This window comes from Leucoraja erinacea, chromosome 2 (genome assembly GCF_028641065.1).
Source record: "Leucoraja erinacea ecotype New England chromosome 2, Leri_hhj_1, whole genome shotgun sequence".
NCBI classification, from domain to species: domain Eukaryota; kingdom Metazoa; phylum Chordata; class Chondrichthyes; order Rajiformes; family Rajidae; genus Leucoraja; species Leucoraja erinaceus.
This window is the reverse complement of record NC_073378.1, coordinates 39,327,502-39,351,650: the sequence shown is the minus strand read 5'-3', so window position 1 is coordinate 39,351,650 and position 24,149 is coordinate 39,327,502. Positions and strand designations below refer to the sequence as shown.

The window sequence follows — 24,149 nt, the reverse complement described above, 5'->3', positions numbered from 1 at the left end:
TTTCTCTTTGCCTTTCGACATATAATCATCTCTCTAACGTACACACCCACACATTCATTAGTTTTGCAGCTGGCTGTTTATCCCCATAGAAATTAACATCTATGAAAAATGAGACATAATTTGTTTGCAGATCCTGAAAAGGGAGATCTTCGTAGCTGGTATACACAGAAACTGTATGTTCTATGAATAACATCAGACTAAATGTAATCCAAATTGGCAGGTTTTTCCTCCTTTAATATGGCTTTAGGAACTCCTAGGCATTCCTCTGAAGTGGAACCATGTTAATTTGGGGGCAAAGACAATTCTTGCCTCCTACCTCTATTTTCCAGATAACCTTGAAATGTGGTGTGTCTTTAAATTCACACTGGGTTGAGAATCCTTCAAGGTCACTAAAGTACGTTGCAGATCTGCATTCAAGCACTGTGTTATGTTTTAATCACTTTACAATTACTACTAAGCACCTTTCAAGACCTGTAATGTACAACAGAGCCTTTTGACCTATACTTCATTGGAAGCAAGCATGTTCCAATCTTTAGTCATAAAGTCAGGAAACAGGCCCTTCGGCCCAACTTGCCCATGCCGACCAAGACTTTGAAGTCATTTTTCACACAACACAGAAGAAGAAGACTGCTCCGTCAATTGAATCTATGGCAGCTATTGAAGCATTCTTATCCTATTCCCTCATGTACTGTATATGCCTACAACCTAATATTTTTCCAAATGGTCATCATCGCCCCCCCCCCCCCAGCCCCTTATTCTGCTACTCATCTACAATAGAGGCAACTTTCAGTAACCAGTTAACTTACATTCACGAATCTGTGGGATTTCCCTGCTCTTTGTTCTCTCTGCTAGATCTTCCCGTATACAACATAGCACCTAGTTTCTCCTGGACTAGACTCTCAATATATTGCTACAATGCTGCATTCTCAGTGCAGTCCTGAGAGGATTGTTTCAATTATCTGCTCAGATTTTTTTTTTCATAAAGTTGTGTATCTACAGTAAAAATTAAATAATCTAAAAAGATGGTCAGTATGCACTCAGTGGGCCAAATGACCTGTTTCCATGGTATTTATATTGATTTATTATTATCACATGCCGAGAAACAGTGAAAAACGTAGGTTTACGTTCTATCTGGCCAAATACATGAATACATTAGGAGAGCAAAAAAGAAAATAACAACAATTTAGTTACAGCTGCAGATAAAGTGCAATTAAAAAGGTGCAAGGGCCATAATGAGGTAGATTGGAAGATTGGGAGTTCATGCCTAGCCACAGGACAATAAAGTAAACCAAATAGTTTATGGATCTCATCTTACAATACTTTCGAAGGATATTGTAAATTTATTCCAGTAATAAAATGGCCTTTAAACCTGATTCTTACCTTAAGCCAAGCCAACTGACAACTGTTAAAGTCCAGATTAAAGGCACTAAAGATGTAGTTGATGGTGCTCCCAGCTGTTGCTTGTATAGTCCAGTTACAGTCTTGTTTCGGTGGATAAGGTTGAGGAAAGTTTGTACTTTCCAAAACTCCCTTGCTATGATCTGCAATGATTCCTCCCTGGCAAACTGCAAAGAATGCAATGTGTGAGAACTTCAAATAATTTGAAGCAAAAATTTGTAGAACAAATCCATTCACAGGTAAACACTGGCGCCATCCTGTACGGGTATGGCTGCCCAGCCTGCAGCTGTCCATTTTTTCAACTCTTTTTTTTTTATTTTTAGTTAGTTGAGTTTGTGTTTTCGGAGTTCTAGCTTTTTTTATGTGGGGGTGGGGGGTGGGGGAAAGGGGGAAACTGCTTTTCAGGGTTGACACCTGGTCGGAGAGGCGGCTTTTCTCCGGGCTGCACCGTCGACCCGTCCTTCACGGTCTACCAGCGGGCCTGGAGCGGCATTTCCTGAGGGGACCGCCCAGACCCTCGGCTTCGGCGGCGGCACAGCGCTGGAGCGCTATTGCGGAGCGGAGCGGGCGATGCCTTGCCCAGGTCACCGCGCTGGACCTCCGAAATGCTGAGAACATCAGGTGAATCTACAGTTAACCTATAGCCCTGCCTGGACTGATGGGACACCAGCGCTGCTTCTCCGCACTGGCCATATTTCCCGCAAGTCAGGCACGGCTGTAGGTTAACCTGGTAGAACAGGCAGAGTTGAGCTGGGTTTAGCGCTGCTGTGGGCCTGAGGGTACAACTCCCGTCTCACTCCCGACCTCTCTGGCCACCCGTGGGGGGGGGGGAAACTTGCGTGTGGACGGGACAGGGCTGGTGAGCCAGGATCGATCCTGCCTGCGGATGAGGTGCAGGTCTGTGCCACGTCTCCCTCCTCCAATCACTGCTCTCTATCCTCAGTCCCCCCCCCCCCCCCCCACCCCCCCCTCCCTCCCTCCTCCAACTCCTCGCCTGAACCATCATGACCTGCACCATTGCTGCTGACCGACGATCACTCGTCCCCCCCCCCCCCCCCCCCCCCCCCCCCCCCGGGATTTCCGCCCCTGAATAAAAGCCCATTCCTAGAGATAACCGAGACAACAACATACATCTTTTCCTCAGATTCTCCTCTGGAAATTACAGAGCAACACTCTCCACCGACACTTCACACAGGCTCATTACTCACAACCCACTCACAATCCCCTCACAAACATCATCCGGAGATTTTCATGCTGAGAAAAATTACATAATGGGTCAAACGGTATACAGGTGATACTTAGAACACAAATGACTAGGAATAGATACAACATTGCTGACATGAATAGCAAAGGATAAAATTGGGCCACTTTAAAATAATATCACTGCAGATTACTTACTGTGTCTATATTTAGCAAGAAATCCCCCTGTGGCTACTGAGCTATCAGTTTGAAGTTCTATGTACATGTTGTTTTTGGAAGACAGAATTGATGCTGGCATTTGATTGCCACACAATTTAACCAAAATCTGAGAATTTATATTGATTCCATTATAAACCTAGAAGAGAAAAACAAAGTACTCAAATTTATTACCATTATTAGCCATAGCAAAGAATATTGAAATTAAGTGACTTTTATTTCTCCAAGAGTACGAAATTTCTGATGTTGTTATTATTAAATTAGATTTTATCTTCCAATGTAAAACCAGAGTGTGCAAATATCTTGAGCTTTATTCCCTGAATGTTGTGAAAAATATCATATGTATACAGTGGTATTTGCTATACTGTTGGCCACAGTAAGTCAACATATTCACAAAAATATAATTGATGAAATAGCTGATACAATTTCTCATTCATTTCTTTCTAATCAGTATTGATTGATAGGAGATAAAAAATATATAAAACAACTACATTGCAGGAAGCTGATTTACTGGATGAAAGATTCAAGAACTATCATTACACACAAGAATGCATTAAAATTATTCATGTAATACAGTTCCAATCTATTCTCGCAATAGCTATTTCGAACAATATCCATAATTGGAAAAGATACCCCATTCAATCATATACCAAGAGACATAGAAATTTGAATTATTAAGTAAAACACAAAGTGCTGGAGGAACTCAGTAGGTCAGGCAGCATCTGTGGAGGAATAGAGAGATGACATTTCGGGTTGGGATCCTTCTTGAGACTGATTAGAGTTGGGGCGAGAAAGCTGGAGTGATGGGGTGTGTCAAAGTTTGGCAAGTAATAGTTGGATACAGTTACCCCCTCTCACCTGTATCTCTTGCCAGTTTCGTCCCATCCCCACCTCTCTTTTCCAGCTTGCTCTCCCCTACTCCAATCAGTCTGAAGAAGAATTTTGACACAAAATGTCATTTATCCATTTGTACAGTATGCTCTTTGACTGAAGAAGGGTTTCGGCCCGAAACGTTGCCCTCAGTCTGAAGAAGGGTTTCGGCCCGAAACGTTGCCTATTTCCTTCGCTCCATAGATGCTGCTGCACCCGCTGAGTTTCTCCAGCTTTTCTGTGTAACCAACTTAATGCTCTTTGACTCAATGGGTCCCTCCAGCACTTTCTGTTTTGTTCAAGATTCCAGCATCTGCAGTTGCTTGTGTCTCCAAGTGATTTATTATTGTGTGTGTTGTAACAAAGGCTTTTGCTAGCTTCTTCATTTACTTTGGACTGCAATGTGATATAATTTGATGCAAAAAGTGTAGAATGCAGAACTGAATTGAAGAGAAATTCCAAAACGTATTCAACATCTCAAACTTGACATTGAGAAAGCTGGTTTAACTGGAAATGAACAAAAGAAAATATTGTGCATCTTTCTGTTAATTGGGAATTAAAGTTCCTTGAAATAAAAGAGTAATGATTATCATCGCAGTTCCATGTAAAAGTTCAGTTAAAATACACATACAGTTAAGTAATCAGTAATACATCCAGTGCTGGAATCCAAATGGAATTGTTCAAATTGTAGTTCAATCACACTGCCTGAATTGGTTTGAATCAGCCACGAGCATGCTGCGTTGTTTGAATATGGCATTGGATAGTTGGGAGAGGTAAAACTACCAGTTGCTGATGTGAGAGTTCCACCACAGCCTGAAAGAAATGGGCAGATTTTATTCCATTCATTATGTTTATCAACAACACTTCATGGACACAAGAAACTACTACACAATTTCACATCATTACATCACAACAAATATCATTAATCTAGATTAAAAATACAGGTGTCAAGGCAGAAACGACACTGGGAGAAATCAGCAGATAAGATAGCATCTGTGGATAGTCAGAAATTAGTCGATAGTTCAAGTCTTGTTTTGAAAACCTGAAACATTAACTGAACTTTTTCCAACATAAAACAGGTAGTGTGGCTGGTGTAGTGAGGTTTGTAATTTAACATTAGCAAGAACGTCAAAATGGATGGTATTAAATTTGTCATTGGGTCCCTATTCATTTTTCAATTGGATCTAGAGTATGTGTATGTGCACAGGGCTGCCAACATTGAGTGAGAATTGAGAGTGAGAAATTACAAGGGAGCGCAGCGACCAAGCCCATGGGAGTGTAGCAACGGAAAGGGGCGTCGGGGGAGTGTGTGGGAGAGGGGGAAACATCGCCCATTCTTTCTCTCCAAAGATGCTGCCTGTCCCGCTGAGTTATTCCAGCTTATTGTGTCTATCTTCAGTTTAAACCAGCACCTACAGTTCCTTCCTACACTCTTTGTTAAGTGAAACAGGTTCTATTCTCATAATATTACTCACCTCAACTAAGTCTTTTCTTCACCTCGGTTGTTGCAGAGAATACAATCCCACTCATCAAATCTTTCTTCAAAGTGAAAAAAAAATTCCAGCCCAGCCAACATCTTCATAAATCGCTCCTATATCCTCTCCTGAGCAATTGCACCCTTTCTACAATGTGTCATAGTCTTACAGCATGGAAACAGACCCTTCATCCCAACTTGTCCATGCACATCAAGAGAGCCCCATCTAAACTAGTCCCATTTATCCGCATTTGGCCCATATCCCTTTAAACCTTTCCTGTTCACGTACCTGTCCAAATGTCTATTAAATACTGTCATTTTATCTGCCTACTTCCCCTGGCAGCTCATTCCACACACCCACCATCCTCAGCATGAAAATGTTGTCCCTCAGGTTCCTATGAAATTGTTCCTCTCTCACTTTAAACCAGGGGTGTCAAACTCATTTTAGATCATGGGCCGGACTTGGCAAAATGCGACTTTATGCACCCTTTCCATTGTTAAACCATTTGAAATCGAACATTAGCAGCTACAAATGTAGATCTAACAAAACAAAGCAACTGCACCTAACTTTTATTAGCCTGCTTCCAGCAATCAAACTCAGACAACGAAAACAGTTAGTTAGCCTCTATTTTTTGTTGGTGATTGAAGTGAGGGCGTGTGTGAAGGCGTGTGAGTGTGTGTGTGAGTGTGTGTCAGTGTGTGTGAGATGGTGTGTCAGTGCGTGTCAGAGTGTGTGTGTGAGTGTGTGTGAGTGTGTGTCAGTGCGTGTCAGATGTGAGGTGTGTGTGAGTGTGTGTGTGTGTGAGGGTGTATGTAAGTGTGAGAGTGTGCGTGAGTGTGTGTGTGTGAGATTGTGTGTGAGAACTGTGAGTGTGTGTGAGAGTGTGTGTGTGATTGTGTGTGTGTGGGTGTTTGAGGGTGTGTGTGAGAGTGTGTGTGAGAGTGTGTGTGAGAGTGTGTGTGAGAGTGTGTGTGAGAGTGTGTGAGAGTGTGTGTGAGAGTGTGTGTGATTGTGTGTGTGTGTGTGTGTGTGTGTGAGTGTGTGTGTGTGTGTGTGGGAGGTGTGAGTGTGAGTGTGTGTGAGGTGTGTGTGAGGTGTGTGTGAGGTTGTGTGTGTTAGGTTGTGTGTCAATGAAGCGGCGTGAGCACCCGGAGTGAGCGGAAATTCGGAGACTTGGCGATGTCCGGTGACGGTTTCCCTCTTGCCCCCACAACCCCACTCCCCCATTTCTTCTTCCCCCCGCCCCCCTGGGAATGCAGGCCTTCCCAGGTGCTATGTGTCCAGCTGGGGTCTGTGGGAGGTGAGGGTCAGTGACCTGGGGGTCAGACATCGGAGCGGAGCCTTAGCCCGAGATTCATCCCCGCGCTCCAGAGGCAGCACCGACGCCCCCACTCTCCAGGTCCGCTCCTGGCTCCAGGCTGGGGTTAAAACTCCATGGGGTGTGGACAGAGCGGCCCATGGACACAGAGCCATCGGAGGTGAGGGTGGGAGTGTGAGCGGTGCCTCAGGGGTCGGTGCTAGGACCACCACTGTGTCTCACCTATCACACCATTTACACGGGAATATGTAGTTTAGTTTAGACTCTAGACTAAACTACTTTTTTGCCCCAAATCATCCCGCGGGCTGGATTGGACCCGTTTGCGGGCCAGTAGTTTGACGCCTCTGCTTTAAACAAATGCCCTCTAGTTCTTGAACCACATATCCCGGGAAAAAGACTATGCATTCACCTTATATATTCCCCTCATGGTTTTTATTGACCTCTAAAACAATTTTTGCTCAATTTTGAATTTCCAGCAGCTGCAGATTTTGGTTCCATGAATGTCAAATGGAATAATTAGTACTGTAGTCTTGCCATTTTAAATAGTGTGCGATGGGCTTAATCTAATCAGATTGCTCGTTCTTTACGGGAAACCCGCCGACAGGCCATGGGAAAGATAGCAGCAGACGGGACTGGAACAGAAATATTTTCAGAACTGCAATCTAATGTCTGATAGTCTGTCAAATCATCTCTCTAGTATGCTCTATGCACACATCCAACTCTGCATTTATTTATCAATGATCCAAAGTTTATTTCAGGAATTTGCTTGCAAATATTCATGTCAATGTTGAATCAAATTCAATATCAATGTTTGAGTGATAGAAGCCAATTTAAATGTGGGTGTGGAAACCGGAGCACATGGAGAGCACGCATGCGGTCACAGATAGAGTTTGCACACAGGCACCTGTCATCAGGATTGAACCCGTGTCTCTGGCACTGTAAGGCAGCAACTCTACCACTGTATAATATAATAAAATATATTTATATTAATACCAGTTTACCTGTGGAAGTACCATTCCAGTGAGCGCTAAATGCATGGTGTTCAAAAATATTATCTGATTTAAATTTAATCCATAGACTGTTACTTTGGGACTTGATGAGTGGTGGGGCTTTTCCTCCACAGTACTGACCAACCAGAGGAGATGTTTCATATTCACCATTCCTGAAATATAAAACATTAGTTTGAACTTTAGAAATCTTTGGTAATAATGATTTCACACAATAAATAAATAACTTGGGCAGTGATCACATTAAGTTCTGTAGGGTATCAAAAGTGCTTCAAAGAAATACTCATGAAATCTAAACATTTTTCCTGCAGGGTGATGATTCACTGGAATTCTCTATCCTGGAGAGTAGTGCTGGGTAAGTACTGAAAGAGGAGGTAGATAGTGTAAGGCCTGGATAGAGTGCATATGGAAAGGATGTTTCCACTAGAGGTAACAGCCACAGCGGAATCAACGTTTCCCACTGAGAGGGAAGGCAACAAAGTTCAGTCCTCTTCCTCTTGTTCACCCGTGGTCGGGGCCTATTGAGGTCTCCGCAGTCGCCGCAATGGTGGCCCGATGTTTCAGGCCCTCTCGCCAGAATGATGGAACACCGGCGTCGGAAAGGAGGAATTCTCTCAGCAGCTTGGAGTTCCGAATCAGCCGCTTCCTACCGGAGACCGTTGCTCCAGAAGTCCACAGACCAAGCTGGATGGAGCTCCAACACTGGCGATCCTCGGCAAACGATCACAGGCCTCTGTGATGTTTAAAATCAGCGCTGCCCGCGGCTGGAAGCTTCGCAGACCACAGCTCCATGGTGCTCAAGTCAGCAGTCCCAACACTCTGGAGCTCCAACACAGCGATCCCAGTAAGGCATCATCCCGCTCCGCGATGGAATTCAGCGTTGCACCGCCGCTGAAGCTCTGGCCGGTCTCCGGCAGGAAAGGCCGCGCCAATCCAGATGGTCGGCCGCAAGTAGGGGGCGAAGATGCGGCTCGGAGGAAAGACGCATCCTCGATCAGGTCGTGACTGAGAAAAACTGTTTCCCCTTTCCCCCCTCCACCCCCCACATTAAAAAGACCTCCAAAAACAAACTTTTAGACAGACTAAACACCAAGGATGAAAGGACAGGCAGCTGCTGGCGAGGCTGCCACACTCGATGGCACCACCACTCGGAGGGGTGACAGATTCTTGATTGGTCAGGGTGTTAATGGTTATGAGGAGAAGGTGGGAGAATGGGGGAAAGATGGATCAGCCATGGATTGAATGGCATAGTAGACTTGATGGGCTGAATGGCCTAATTCTGCTTCCATGACTTATGAGAGATGATTTTTTGAAAGATTAAAGAATTGATGGCTATGGGAAGCTGATACAGAACAGCAGTTGAGTTGTGAACAGATCATATTGAATGGTGGAAAGACACAAAAAGCTGGAGTAACTCAGCGGGCCAGGCAGCATCTCTGGAGATCAGAAATGGTGGGACTGGCTTGAGGGGCCAGATGGTCTCCAATGTACAATGCTGTGCTGGCTATCCCAAGTCATTCCTTGTCCATACATGTATATACTTTCTCTCAGAAACCCCTCCAATAACTTCACTGCCACAGATCTAAGGCCCACTAATCTGTAGTTCCCAGACATTTCCTTGCAGCCTTTCTTAAGTGGAGGCATAGTATTAGTCAGATTCCAGTCCTTCTGCACCGCACCTGGGGTTATCGAAAATACAAAATCTCTCCCAGTGGTCCTGCAATTTCTTCCTTGCTACCAATATTAGGTTAGATAGGGCAGCCGGTTTATTTTATCTCCACATTGTTGTCTCTGCTACTCTGACACTGTGTAACAACAACAAACCTCTCACTTCTTTCAGTCAGCAATTCTCTCAAAACCGTGTCCTTACAAACATGTCTGAGACGCTACATCTTGAAAATATTAAACTTGCCTTAGCAGAAGAACTAGAGCATTTTTCGAAGACATGGATACCATTCATTGATTTATTACAAGGATAGTATGGTGCAACACAATTTTGGAGTTAAATCTAATGAAGGGTTGGGTGATGGGTGGGGAGGGATGCGAGGCAGGTATATCATCACTTTTTGTTTTCTTTCTGCTTTTGTCTTTTTATTTCTCTACGTTTTTCTTATTTCTTTTACTTACTCCAATTTGGTAGTCTAGGGGTTCTATCCTTGCACATCCACTTTTTCTCTCTCTTGCTTTCTCTCTCTTCTTTTCTGTTAACTTTAGCTAAAAATTAAAATTGAAGCTGTACAAAGCTGTATGATGTCATATGCCACTGGTTATATTTTTGTACACTGCTTCTAATAAATACATTTTTAAAAATAAAATTAAAAAATCTTGTCCTTTCAACTTACCTCCGTATCAATAAACTTCAGTCTGAAGAAAGGACCCGTCTTGTAACGTCACCTGTCTATGTTCTGCATGCATGCTACTTGATCCGCTGAGTTAGTCCAGCATTTGTGTCTGTTTTTGGAAACTGGTATCTGCAGTTCCTTGTTTCTACTTTCTAAACCTCCCTTCATGCTTTTTGACAATTTTCATTCCTGCCACATACTGTTGGAACCCATGACCCAAAATATTCTGAATTTCAGATCTAGGCCAGTCAGTACATTTTGCACTAGCACTAACTCCACTGATCCAGATTAGGGTGATTGTAAACAATCGACTTTTTCCTCTGAAACCTGTAATGCTCTAAAGCTGAAAATGTTATTCTGCAATTTAAACATTTTTTTCTTTTTGCTCTATCTGTTATACTTGTGTATAACTTGATTGTCCAAAAGTATAGTATCATCTGATTACATCGGCTGGCATACAAACAAAAGCTTTTCACTATATGTTGGTACAGTTGATAGTAGTAAACCAATACCAATAGAGATAAAATTGATGATTTCTAGTTGCTTACTGCTGCCACAACCTTACAATGCTAAAGAAGAGGTATGCAGAGCTATCATGGAGGGAGTTGAAAATTGCCAGACGCAAGCTACATGGTACTTCTTTACTTTGGGGAATTGCATTCCTACTATCTATGTTCCCACAAGATTAAAGGAAAGAAAACGTTATTTTATTGTTCAGTCTTTAAGGACTACCTATGAGTTGAGAAATGTGTGGCTGGTAAAGGGAAGTTAATGTATTAATGATGAGCAGTTGATAGTTAATGTGCTTGTATTCACTAAACTATCTGGAGATTATAGGTCAAAGTTTCATATTGGTCAAATTCACCCCAAATATTATTGCGACTAATGAACTTCCAGAAACAATATGCTGTATGCTCCATTGGTTAATGTACATAATCCAATGCACATTTTGAGGATTAATAAAATGGATATATAATTGGTGACAAGAATTGCTGAATTACCTAATTTCAACATAGGCAGAAGTACAGGCTTGATAACCTTCTACTTTAAAGTCAGTAAAGTTGAGCAGAATCTGCTTGTTCTCTTCCACATTAATTATGTAGATACATTCTTGGAATATGGAATAGCCATTTGGATAGTTTGGAGATGTAAATGTGCCAGTGGATTCAAAGAATTCTTCCTTGCATTCTGTAAATAAAGAAAACAAAGTTTTACTATAATGTAACATTTTCATATAATTTTATGTGGCTGCAAGGAGAAGCAGTTGGTCTTGTGGCATTTAAATTCGCTGCATAACATTAAGAAATATTACGCAGCTAATTTAAATACTGCCTGCACAACATTCAGCATTATCATTATGACACAAGAACATCCCATTACAGTGCTGAAGACATTATCTAATACAAGCAGTACGTCTAGCTGATCTATTCCATATTGTTGAAACATCTGTATTTACATGACAAAGTGGAAAATTGCCCAGGTCCATTTAAATTATCAGCACATTGATGGAAGGATTTGTTGTCTGTGATCAAGATGCATATACACACCAATAACTACTCATAGATATTGAATGTGGCATGATCAGAGAACACAGAACATGAAACATGGAATAGTACAGCACAGGTGGCAAAAACCGGAAAGTAGACTATTATCTGAATGGTGGCCAATTAGGAAAAGGAGAGATGCAACAAGTCATTGAAAGTAGGCATGCAGGTGCAGCAGGCAGTGAATGTTATGTTAGCATTCATAGCAAATGGATTTGAGTATAGGAGCAGGGGGGTTCTACTGCAGTTGTACAGGGTCTTGGTGAGACCACACTTGGAGCATTGCGTACAGTTTTGGTCACCTAATCTGAGGAAATACATTCTTGCCATAGAGGGAGTACAGGGAAGGTTCACCAGACTGATTCCTAGGATGTCAGGACTTTCATATGAAGAAAGACTGGATAGAGTTGGCTTGTACTCGCTAGAATTTAGAAGATTGAGGGGGGATCTTATAGAAAATTACAAAATCCTTAAGGGGTTGGACTGGCTAGATGCAGGAAGATTGTTCCCGATTGTTGGGGAAGTCCAGAACAAGGGGCCTCAGTTTAAGGATAAGGGGGAAATCTTTTAGGGCTGAGATGAAAAAAACATTTTTCACACAGAGAGTGGTGAATTCTGGAATTCTCTGCCACAGACGGTAGTTGAGACCATTTCATTGGCTATATATAAGAGGGAGTTAGATGTGGTCCTTGTGGCTAAAGGGATCAGGGGGTATGGAGAGAAGGCAGGTACAGGATGCTGAGTTGGATGATCAGCCATGATCATATTGAATGGCGGTGCAGGCTCGAAGGGCCGAATGGCCTACTCATGCACCTATTTTCTATGTTTCTATGTTTCTAGGAACAGGGCCTTAAACTCACTTAGTTTGTGCCAAGCATGATACCAACCAAACCAATCCCTACTCATGTTTGGTGCCCCTGCACTCTGTCAGTTTATGTGCCCGACCGAATGCCTCTCAAACGTTGCTATCGTATCTGACATAAATTCTGGATTTATCCCAATCTTTGACAAAGACTCATTATTTATTTATTTGCCTCGGTATTCCACAATTTGAGATTTGTAATAAAAAAAAACACATGTGGTTAGTGCACATGGTCAGATTTTATGAAAGGCCAGTTTTATACATTTTGGTTTCACCATGTAGAAATTACAGCTATGTTTATAAATAGATTCCCTCCCCCCTCACCATTTCAGGGCACCATAATGTTTGGCTAGTAATGTGTTATTACAAACACATGGCTTCACGGATGTTTGTAATAGCTCAGATAATGCAGGTATAAGAGAGCTCTCAGCACCTAGTCTTTCCTCCAGTCTTTCCATCACCTTTGGAAACTTTTATTGCTGTTTGTCAACATGAGGACCAAAGTTGTGCCAATGAAAGTCAAAGAAGCCATTATGAGACTGAGAAACAATAATAAAACTGTTAGAGACATCAGCCAAACAGGCTTACCAAAATCAACTGTTTGGAACATCATTAAGAAGAAAGAGAGCTCTGGTGAGCTCACTAATCGCAAAGGGACTGGCAGGCCAAGGCAGACCTCCACAGCTGATGACAGAAGAATTCTCTCTATAATAAAGAAAAATCCCCAACACCTGTCCGACAGATCAGAAGCACTCTTCAGGCGTGGATTTGTCAGTGACTACTGTCTGCAGAAGACATCATGAACAGAAATACAGAGGCTACACTGCAAGCAGTCATTGCATGCAAAGGATATGCAACAAAATACTAAACATAACTACTTTCATTAACATGACATTGCTGTGTCACAAACATTATGGTGCTCTGAAATGGGCGGACTATGTATAAACACTGCTGTAATTTCTGCATGTATAAAAATGTATACAATGGCCTTTATTAAAATCTGACAATGTGCACTTTTTAAAAAAATGTGTTTTTTTTTTCCATTACAAATCTCAAATTGTGGAGTACAGAGGCAAATAAATAAATGGTGGGTCATTGTCCCAAACATTATGGAGGGCACTGTATTTGCTTCCCTAAAAAGTTAAATGTTACCTAAGGCAAGGAACCATTTGATTGGCATCCTGACCACATTTTAAATAATCATTCTCAATACCACCATACCACAGTGTGTGTGATCATCCTCATGATATATTGCAGTAACTCGCTATGAGATCGTCAAAACCCATGACTTCCACCACCGAGAAAGAAAGACACAAGAGGTTTATAGGAATGCTACCACACCCAGGTTCCAGTCCAAGGCAAACACTCTTTTCAAAAAATGTAACAGTGAATTGTGTAAAGTTATGAGTAGTCTGATCAGATATTAAACTACTGTAATGTTCCCTAAAATTTATGTATATATTGAATATGTTCACAAATTTAAAAGTTGTGATTAAATATTGTAAACTGCAGTGAAGCAAACACCAATGTACATTCCTGAATGTTGCTAGCAAACTTTTTATGGAGGTTTTCAATTGAGCACTGAATTGTTTATGCGCCTCACAACAGTTTTCTTGCTGAGCTATACCCTGCATGATCTCTTTTTTGTCCTGAGTAGACGAAGATGAAGATGTTTTTCTGAAGAATTATTTCCTGGGATATAGTTTCTAGCAAATACCATTGCAAAGTAAACGTTCATGGCAGTGAGAAAAAATAATGTTTGAAATCACCCACAGAATATGCAGAATCCAAAATGAAAATACGGTTTGAATTCAATAAACGTAATGTTCATGCAATTGGTGCTTTTAGCCTTTGAAACACCTCGAGGAATACTGCTAGAAACTGAGCAACAAAGGTTCCAGCAGATGGCAACTTCTCAATCCTGCAATAAAAGAATCACAATCCTACAACAGTTAAACTCAATTTCATGCCTAACCAGCAGTGCCGAATTTGGAGTGCATACAAGGCCAAAGACAATCTGCATGTTTTCCTTAATGCCAACTAATGAGAGAGTGTGGGCTGTATCTCGAACAATGTGAGGAAGTACAGGAAGGAGGTCGAGAGTTAAGTAGCATGGTCACTCACATCCCACTTCACTCTGAAGAAGGGGCCCGCCCAAAACGTTTCCTTATTCATGTTCTCCAGGGATGCGCCCTGACCCGCTGAGTTACCCCAGCATTTTGTGTCTTTCCTTGGTAAGTTCCTTGTTTTTACAATACTGATACCAGATACCAGGATTCTTCTTGCGAATTTGCCTACTATTGACAATAAGGTCCATAATTAAAATTGGCCAAGTTTCTCTTCACCATCATCCCCATCACATCACAAGAACCGACTCCATTCTAAGTTAAGATTGTTCTCACTATTACAAAAGTTGGCAGGCATTTAAGGACTGATTGAAATAAATTTGCAGCACTTAGAAACAGAAATATAGAAAATGTGCAGGAGTAGGCCATTCGACCCTTCAAGCCAATATAATCATGGCTGATCATCCAAAATCAGTACCCCGTTCCTGCTTTCTCCCCATATCCCATGTTTCCGTTAGCCGTAAGAGCTATATCTAAATCTCTCTTGAAACCATCAAGTGAATTGGCCTCCACTGCCTTCTGTGGCAAAGAATTCCACAGATTCACAACTCTCCGGGTGAAAACGTTTCTCCTCATCTCAGTCCTAAATGGCCTGCCCCTTATTCTTAAACTGAGATCCCTGGGTCTGGGCTCCCCCAACATCGAGAAAGTATTTCATGCATCTAGCCTGTCCAATCCCTTAAAAATGTTATACGTTTCTATGATCCCCTCGCATCCTTCTAAATTTCAGTGATATAAGCCCAGTCAGTCCATTCTTTCATCATATGTCAGTCTTTCGTATTATTTTGTTTATTTCGTAGTCCCTACATGGTCGGAGATGCGGCTTCCCTCCAAGCTGCTTCATCGCCCCTTCCTCGCGGCCTACCATCAGTCTGGAACACCGTTTCCTGTCGGGACTGGCCGGAACCCCAGCTTCGATGGCGGCACAGCGCTGGGACACCATCACGGAGCGGGCGATACCCTACCCGGGTTGCCATGCAGTAAGCTCCAGAGTGCTGTGACCGCCGACTCCAACATCGAGGAGCTGTGGCTGTGGGCGTCCAGCCGCGGGCGGCGCTGGATTTAAAACATCGCGGAGCCTGGGATCCAAGATTGCCAGAGTCGGAGCTCCAACCAGCATGGCCCGAGGACTTCGGGTGCCGCGGTCTCCGGGGAGGAAGCAGTCGCTCCAGACATTCCAAGCCGCTGAGGAGTGTCCACTTGACGCTGGAGTTCCATCTTCCCGGCAAGAGGGCCTATAACATTGGACTGCTGTAGTGACGACTGCGGAGGCCACAATAGGCCCGACTATGGGTGAACAGGGGACGGGACTGGACTTTCCTGCCTTCCCCCACAGTGGGAACCATTGTGGGCGGATGTTTTTATGTTAATTGTTAAATTATTTAATGTTGTGTCTTATCTTTATTCGTGTGCTGCAATGGCAACTCAAATTTCACTACACCAATTGGTGTATGTGATAATAAATGTCCTTTGTATCCTTTGTATCCTTCTCGCTATCCCAGGAAATAACCTGGTGAACTAACGCTGTACTCCCCCAATAGCAAGAATGTCCTTCCTCAAATCAAATGAATATTTACCAGACTGGTACTCAAAAAGGTGTGGGTTGTCCTATGAGCAATGGTAAGGCAAGCAAGGTATGTACTTGCTTGAGTTTAGAAGAGTGAGAAGGGGCATGATTGACACATAAAAGATTCTGAGGTGTATTGAAGGGAGCATGCAGAGAGAATGGTGGGGAATGCTGGAGAATCTGGAATAATAAATAATTGCATAAAAATTAAGGGGGTCTTATTTAAGACAGTGGATGTTTTTTTTCTTTCTCAATAGGTTGTGTGTATTTTGAACTCCTAAAATGGTTGGTGGAAGCAGAGTGGAATTGATTCCTGAAATGCAAGGAGCAGTAAAGTTGCCACAGGTAGATGGGAATACAAAATCAAGGTTACAATCGTCCATGATCTTATTAAATGGTGAAGGGATGGATGGGTAATGCTACTCCTAATTTGTTTGTTTGGGAAAATCTATCAATCACCCTCTAACAATTAATAGCATTGCCATCACTGAACACCATACAATCAATATTCTGGGGGTTATCATTGACCAGAAACAGAACTGGAGTAGCCATTTCCACAATGTGGCTACAAGAGAGATCAGAGGTTAGGAATTCAGTGATGAGTAACTCACCTTTTAACTCCCTAAAGCATATCCATTATCTATAAGGTTCAATTGAAGAGTGTGATGCAATACTCTCAATTTGCCTGCACGAGTGTAACTTCAACAACATTTAAGAGGCTTGACACCATACTGGACACATCAGCCCACTTGACAGGCAATCCTATTCACAACCCTTCACTTACTCTACCCCCGACGTACAGTAGCTGCTGATAGATTGTACTGCAGCTAATCATCATGACTACTTTGACAATACCTTTCAAACACATACACTCTACCAACCAGAAGGGCAAGCGCAGCGAATGCATTGAAACACCTCCGCCAGGAAGTTGCCCTCCAAGCCACAACCAATTTTGTCTTGGAAATTATTACCATTCGTTCACTGCTGCTGGGTCAAAATCCTGGAACTCCTTCTCTATCAGCATCGTAGATATACTCACACATTCGGGACTACAGCAGTTCAAGAAAGCAGGTTATTGCCACCTATTCAAGGACAATTAAATGCTGTCTCAGCCTATGGGTTCCACATCCCTTGAATGAATAAAAATAAATTGATTTAGAAGGAGCTCATATCTGGGATGGTAACCTCCTTTTCTTTTGGCACTGTGGCATCAGACACAGTGGAGGTACTCCATGATATTCCCATGGATATGTGAGCCTCAATATGTTAATCCCATCCTAAACTTTGGACTAAACTGCAGAGTCTCTGAGAAATAAAGGGGCGAAGTTTGGAAGGGCTTTGATTTTCAAGATCATAAGATCATAAGATCATGTGATAGGAGCAGAATTGGGCTATTCAGCCATCAAGTCTATGCCACCATTCAATCATGGCTAATCTATACCTCCCTCCTAACCCCATTCTCCTGCTTTCTCCCCATAACCACCGACACCCGTACTCATCAATAATCTATCTATCTCTGCCTTAAATATATCCACTGACCAGGCCTCCACAGCCTTACATGGCAAATAATTCCACAGATTCACCACCATCTGACTAAAGAAATTCCACCTCTCTCTCCTTCCTGAAAGAACGTCCTTTAATTCTGAGGAAACGACCTCTAGTATTAGACTCTTTCACGTGGAAATATCTACTCCACATCCACTCTATCCAACCCTATCACTATTCTACACGTTTCAATGAGGTCCCCCCTCATTCCTCAGCGAGTACAGGCCCAGTACCATCAAACGTTCATCATATGTTAACGTACTCGTTCCTGTGATCATTCTTGTGAACCTCCTCTGGACCCTCTCCACAGCCAGCACATGTTTCCTCAGATATTTTCTGATAATATTCTCACAATATTGCTCACAATATTCCAAATGCGGCCTGACCAGCACCATATAGAGCCTCCGCATTACATCTGTTTTTGTATACAGGCCCTCTCAAAATAAATGCTAGCATTGTGTTTACTTTCTTTACTACCGATTCAACTTGCAGATTAACTTTTTGGGAATCCTGCACCAGCACTCCCAGGTCCCTTTGTACCTCTGATTTCTGGATTCTCTCCACATTTAGAAAATAATCTATGCCTTTATTCTTACTACCAAAATGCATGACTCCAAACTTTGCTGCACTATATTCCATCTGCTACTTCACTTAGGCTAAAGGAATCAATGGATATGGGGAAAAAGCAGGAACAAGGTACTGATTTTAGATGATCAACATTGATCATATTGAATTGCGTTGCTGGCTTACAGGGCGAATGGCCTAGTCCTGCACCTATTTTTCTATGTTTCTATGCCCACTCTCTCAATCTGATAGAGTCTCTGATTTCTCTACACTATCTGCCCCTCCACCTATTTTTGTATTTTCGCAAATGGGCACATTCCCCTCATCCAGATCATCTTTCAGTATAGATCAATTTTTCATATTTTTCTTCCACTTATTTCTAACCACGATTATCTTATTTCTGAAATATGCCTTTCAAAATCTGCTTTTAAATAGATTTTGACTGTTTTTATTATACAGAGAATATCTTTAAAGGAGCAAGTTTAAATCAGGTTACTTTCTTTGAGAGCATATTAAGTGTCGTACCATGAAAAATGATCATATGATACTGGAAATCTGTATATATATGTATATACATTGGCTGTTTCATATCATATAACTCGGCCCTTATTAAGAAGCAATAGAGAAAACTTTATTCATACATTTATTTCTGCAGGCAATGGAAAATCAAATCAATCCAGATGGTGGGCACAAATTGAGCGATTTTATCCTCTGGCCTTCATTACACAATAGAATGTCAGCCAACTGAGCACAAAGTATGCTTGTGCAGCTCTGGAACCATAAAATCATATTCTGCATAGCATGCCAGAACTTTTCCTGTAGTTTACTGTAAAACCTAGGAAAAAGCTGAAACTTTATGAGTCACTGCAAAAGCCTCTAACTTGGAAGATGTCCAATTAATTGAAAATGTTAACATTTGCACTCAAGACTTTTACTCGCTCTGCTCTATTCTAGCATTTTAGAACAACATGCCTATTGATCCTTGTTTTCATCCTTGCCACACACTCAAATGGTATGTTCTCTACATTAACAAAATATGTTTGTATTCATGTTATCACTTTATTTCAGGCAGCTGGGGCTAATGCTCACTAAGAAAAATGACATTGATGGGACGGTACCTATTTCTTCAACTAGAAAAGATAATTTAGATAAGTAAAGCCAGAGCTACTGGTTTTCTTGGGAGCATTGCCACAAACTGTTCAGTTATTCTGTGCAGAAGCAGTTCTCCTAGTACCGTACCCTTTATGCTCAGTTTATTACATTGCCGACAGCTGCTTTGGAATAAATCAGAGAATTACTGATTTTATGTTTTTGATACAAAATCATAAAGCTGGCATGTGCATATTAGTTGTGCCAACAAAATATTTATTCCAATGCAAATTAGAAACTACGATCAATGCTTCCTTTGTTGCAGAAGACACCTGTACAACCATTACAGACTCATTGTCCTTATATCTTCCAGTTAGAAACATAGAAACATAAAAAGATAGAAAATAGGTGCAGGAGTAGGCCATTCGGCCCTTCGAGCCTGCACCGCCATTCAATATGATCATGGCTGATCATCCAACTCAGTATCCCGCACCTGCCTTCTCTCCATACCCCCTGATCCCCTTAGCCACAGGGGCCACATCTAACTCCCTCTTAAATATAGCCAATGAACTGGCCTCAACTACCTTATGTGGCAGAGAATTCCACAGATTCACCATCCACTGTGTGAAAAATGTTTTTCTCATCTCGGTCCTAAAAGACTTCCCCCTTAACCGTAAACTGCGACCCCTTGTTCTGGACTTCCCAACATCGGGAACAATCTTCCTGCATCTAGCCTGTCCAGCCCCTTAAGAATTCTGTAAGTTTCTATAAGATCCCCCCTCAATCTTCTAAATTCTAGCAAGTACAAGCCGAGTCTATCCAGTCTTTCTTCATATGAAAGTCCTGACATCGCAGGAATCAGTTTGGTTAACCTTCTCTGTACTCCCTCTATGGCAAGAATATCTTTCCTCAGATTAGGAGACCAAAACTGTACGCAATATTCCAGGTGTGGTCTCACCAAGACCCTGTACAACTGCAATAGAACCTCCCTGCTCCTATACTCAAATCCTTTTGCTGTGAATGCTAACATACCATTTGCTTTCTTCACTGCCTGCTTTATTCATGATATTTCAGGAAGTTCTCCACTTCAATTGTATGGGACTATTGTATCTTCCAAAAATATATTTTAATATTTCATTTTGATTCACATCCTCTTGGCTTGCAATTAAAACCAAATCCTTGAGGAATAATAGAGAGATGCTGCGATAATTAAAAAAAAAATTGATCACTATTTTCTTAAAATAAGAACATTTAATTAATGGTGTTGTTCTGACTGTGACTCTATTTATATGTTCTCTGTTGTTTTTTAAATTATTGTCTGTAACTGTGGAACTGTGCTGCTGCCTGTCTTGGCCAGGACTCTCTTGTAAAAGAGATTTTTAATCTCAATGAGACTTCTCCTGGTTAAATAAAGGTTAAATAAAAAAAATAAAAAAATTAAAAATCCTCTTCTATGGAAAATTTATTTTAGTTTTGCAAAATATTTAGCTTTGTTTCTATTGATTAAATTATTAATAACGCTCAATTTTCCATGGGAAGGGAATATTTGCAAAAAGATCATCAGAATGGCTTCCATAAAGCTTTACAAATGAGAATAAGGCTATCAAAAGCGAAATCAAGCGAATATGGACTCCAACTTGTGTCTTACTCTTCCCGTCTAGTTCTGATGATTAATGCACAGTTTGTGCAAATCCTAATAATAGCTTGGAAAACAATTTTGTCAGTTTCCTCCCAAAGGAACTACACAAAATGCAATTCTGAAAATACTCCATATAGGGCTCCAAAACCAGTGAAAAGAATGGAATGCCATCCAACTGGCAATTCTTTGTTCTCGCAAAGCAATTTGATAGTTTGTTTTAAAATACACGTTTTAAGAACCTACCGACCGATGTTGGAGTATGGATTCAGAGCCTGATCACCATTCTTTATATTTGTTATAAATTTTAAGTCATTTTAAGTCAATTAAATTATAAATATAAATTGAACTTGTTATAAATTGATCGCATTTGCACTCAAAGTGTAGTCCAGATCTGGAATGAGCTGGGAAGAGAGTTAGAGGAGGACCTTTTCCATTGTTTCTTAACTGGAGGAAGCAGAGTTGCTAACAGCATTTACATGGTGTCTGGATAAGCACTTGAATGACCTAGACATTGAAGGCAACAGGCTACATGCTGGAAACTGGGATTAATACAGATGAGTGTTCCCTGGTCAGCATGGAAGCGATGGGCTGAATGGCCTGCTTCCACTGGGTCTCCAATCTTTAACTTTCACATCAGAATGCACATGTGTGGAAGTCTCAGTGCTCCCATCAGATATTGGGATCGTAACCATTTCGCCATGAAATTCAGACTAATTGCATCTTCAGCTCTACCCAATTCTGGTGATTGTTTAATGAAGGAAATCCACATTGGGCACGAAATGGTGTTGGATAGTCTGATGGGACTGAAGGCTGATAAATCCCCAGGGCCTGCTGGTCTGCATCCCAGGGTACAAGGAAGTGGCTCTAGAAATTGTGGATGCATTGGTGATAATTTTCCAATGTTCTATAGACTCAGGATCAGTTCCTGTGGATTGGAGGGTAGCTAATGTTATCCCACTTTTTAAGAAAGGCGGGAGAGAGAAAACAGGGAATTATAGACCAGTTAGGCTGACATCGGTGGTGGGGAAGATGCTGGAGTCAATTATAAAAGATGAGATAGCTGAATATTTGACAATAGACAATAGACAATAGGTGCAGGAGTAGGCCATTCAGCCCTTCGAGCCAGCACCGCCATTCAATGTGATCATGGCTGATCATCCCCAATCAGTACCCCGTTCCTGCCTTCTCCCCATATCCCCTGACTCCGCTATTTTTAAGAGCCCTATCTAGCTCTCTCTTGAAAGAATCCAGAGAACCCGCCTCCACCGCCCTCTGAGGCAGAAAATTCCACAGACTCACCACTCTCTGTGAGAAAAAGTGTTTCCTCGTCTCCTTTCTAAATGGCTTACTCCTTATTCTTAAACTGTGGCCCCTGGTTTTGGACTCCTCCAACATCGGGAACATGTTTCCTGCCTCTAGCGTGTCCACACCCTTAACAATCTTATATGTTTCAATGAGATACCCTCTCATCTCTCTAAACCCCAGAGTGTACAAGCCCAGCTGCTCCATTCTCTCAGCATATGACAGTCCCGCTATCCCAAGAATTAACCTTGTAATTTGGATAGCATTAACAGGATCGGTCCGAGTCAGCATGGATTTACGAAGGGAAAATCTTCTGGAATTTTTTGAAGATGTAACTAGGAAAATGGACAAGGGAGAGCCAGTGGATGTAGTGTACCTGCACTTTCAGAAAGCTTTTGATAAGGTCCTACATAGGAGATTAGTGGGTAAGATTAGGGCACATGGTATTGGGAGTAGAGTGCTGACATGGATAGAGAAGTGGTTGGCAGACAGGAAACAAAGAGTAGGGATTAAAGGGTCCCTTTCAAAATGGCACCCAGTGACTAGTCGGATACCGCAAGGCTCGGTGCTGGGACCGCATCTATTTACAATATACATCAATGATTTGAATGAAGGGATTCAAAGTAACATTAGCAAATTTGCAGATGACATAAAGCTGGGTGGCAGTGTGAACTGTGAGGAAGATGCTGTGAGAATGCAGGGTGACTTGGACAGGTTGGGGGAGTGGGCAGATGCGTGGCAGATGAAGTTTAATGCGAATAAATGTGAGGTTATCCACTTTGGTAGCAAAAACAGGAAGGCAGATGACTATCTAAATGGCATCAATTTGGGAAAAGGGGAAGTACAATGGGATCTGGGGGTCCTTGTACATCAGTCTATGAAAGTAAACATGCAGGTACAGCAGGCAGTGAAGAAAGTGAATGGCACGACAGCTTTTATAACAAGAGGAATCGAATGTAGGAGCAAAGAGGTCCTTGTGCAGTTGTACAGAGCCCTAGTGAGACCACACCTGGAGTATTGTGTGCAGTTTTGGTCCCCTAATTTAAGGAAGGACATTCTTGCTATTGACGGAGTGCAGCGTAGGCTTACAAGGTTAATTCCAGGGATGGAGGGACTGTCATATGCTGAGAGAATGGAGCAGCTGGGCTTTACACTCTGGAGTTTAAAAGAATGAGAGGGGATCTCATTGAAACATATAAGATTGTTAAGGGTTTGGACACGCTAGAGGCAGTAAACATGTTCCTGATGTTGGGGGAGTCCAGAACCAGGGACCACAGTTTAAGAATAAGGAGTAAGAACGGAGACGAGGAAACACGTTTTCTCACAGAGAGTGGTGAGCCTGTGGAATTCTCTGCTTCAGAGGGCGGTGGAGGCAGGTTCGCTGGTTGGGGATGATCATCCATGAATACATTGAATGGCGGTGCTGGCTCGAAGGGACGAATGGCCTACTCCTGCACCTATTGTCTATTGTCTATTGACCTGAAATATTACTTCTGTCTCTCTTTTTATATAAGCTGGCTGTACATTATCTGTTTTACCTCAGATATCTAACAGCTGAGGTATTTTGTTTCTATGAAGCATTGGCCAGTAAGCATAGAGGAATGTCATCACCTGCAAATTTCTCATCAAGTTACACACCTATTCATAGACTACAGCTCTGTTTTCAGTACCATTATCCCTGCCAAGCTCATCTCCAATCTCATGGAACTCGGAGTCAGCACTCCACTCAGCAACAGGATCCTCGACTTCCTGACTAACAGACCACAATCACTGAAGATAGAGGACAAATCATCCTCTCTGATATTCCTCAACACATGCAAGGATGTGTTCTCAGTCCCAACTACTCCTTATACACTTATGACTGTGCAGCAAAATACAAATACAACTCAATTTATAACCTCACAGACAACACCACCATAGTGGGCCAGACATTAAATAATGATAAGACGGAATACAGAAAGAAGGTTGAGAACCTTGTAACCTGGTAGCACAATACCTCTCCATCAATGTTAGCATGACATAGGAGATTGTAATTGACTTCATGAAGCGAAGCAGTACACACACCCTAGTATACATTAATGGCGC

At 42.0% G+C, this 24,149-nt stretch overlaps 1 protein-coding gene across 1 annotated transcript in view; it reads right to left on the bottom strand.

Moving 5' to 3' along the window:
• Positions 1–24,149, bottom strand: part of cubn (cubilin (intrinsic factor-cobalamin receptor)) — a 239,566-nt gene that overhangs the window by 149,450 nt on the left and 65,967 nt on the right. The window contains 5 exon segments of the mRNA XM_055649570.1: positions 1,381–1,565; positions 2,797–2,953; positions 4,316–4,497; positions 7,479–7,639; positions 10,828–11,014. Coding sequence (XP_055505545.1) covers positions 1,381–1,565; positions 2,797–2,953; positions 4,316–4,497; positions 7,479–7,639; positions 10,828–11,014 — 872 coding nt within the window.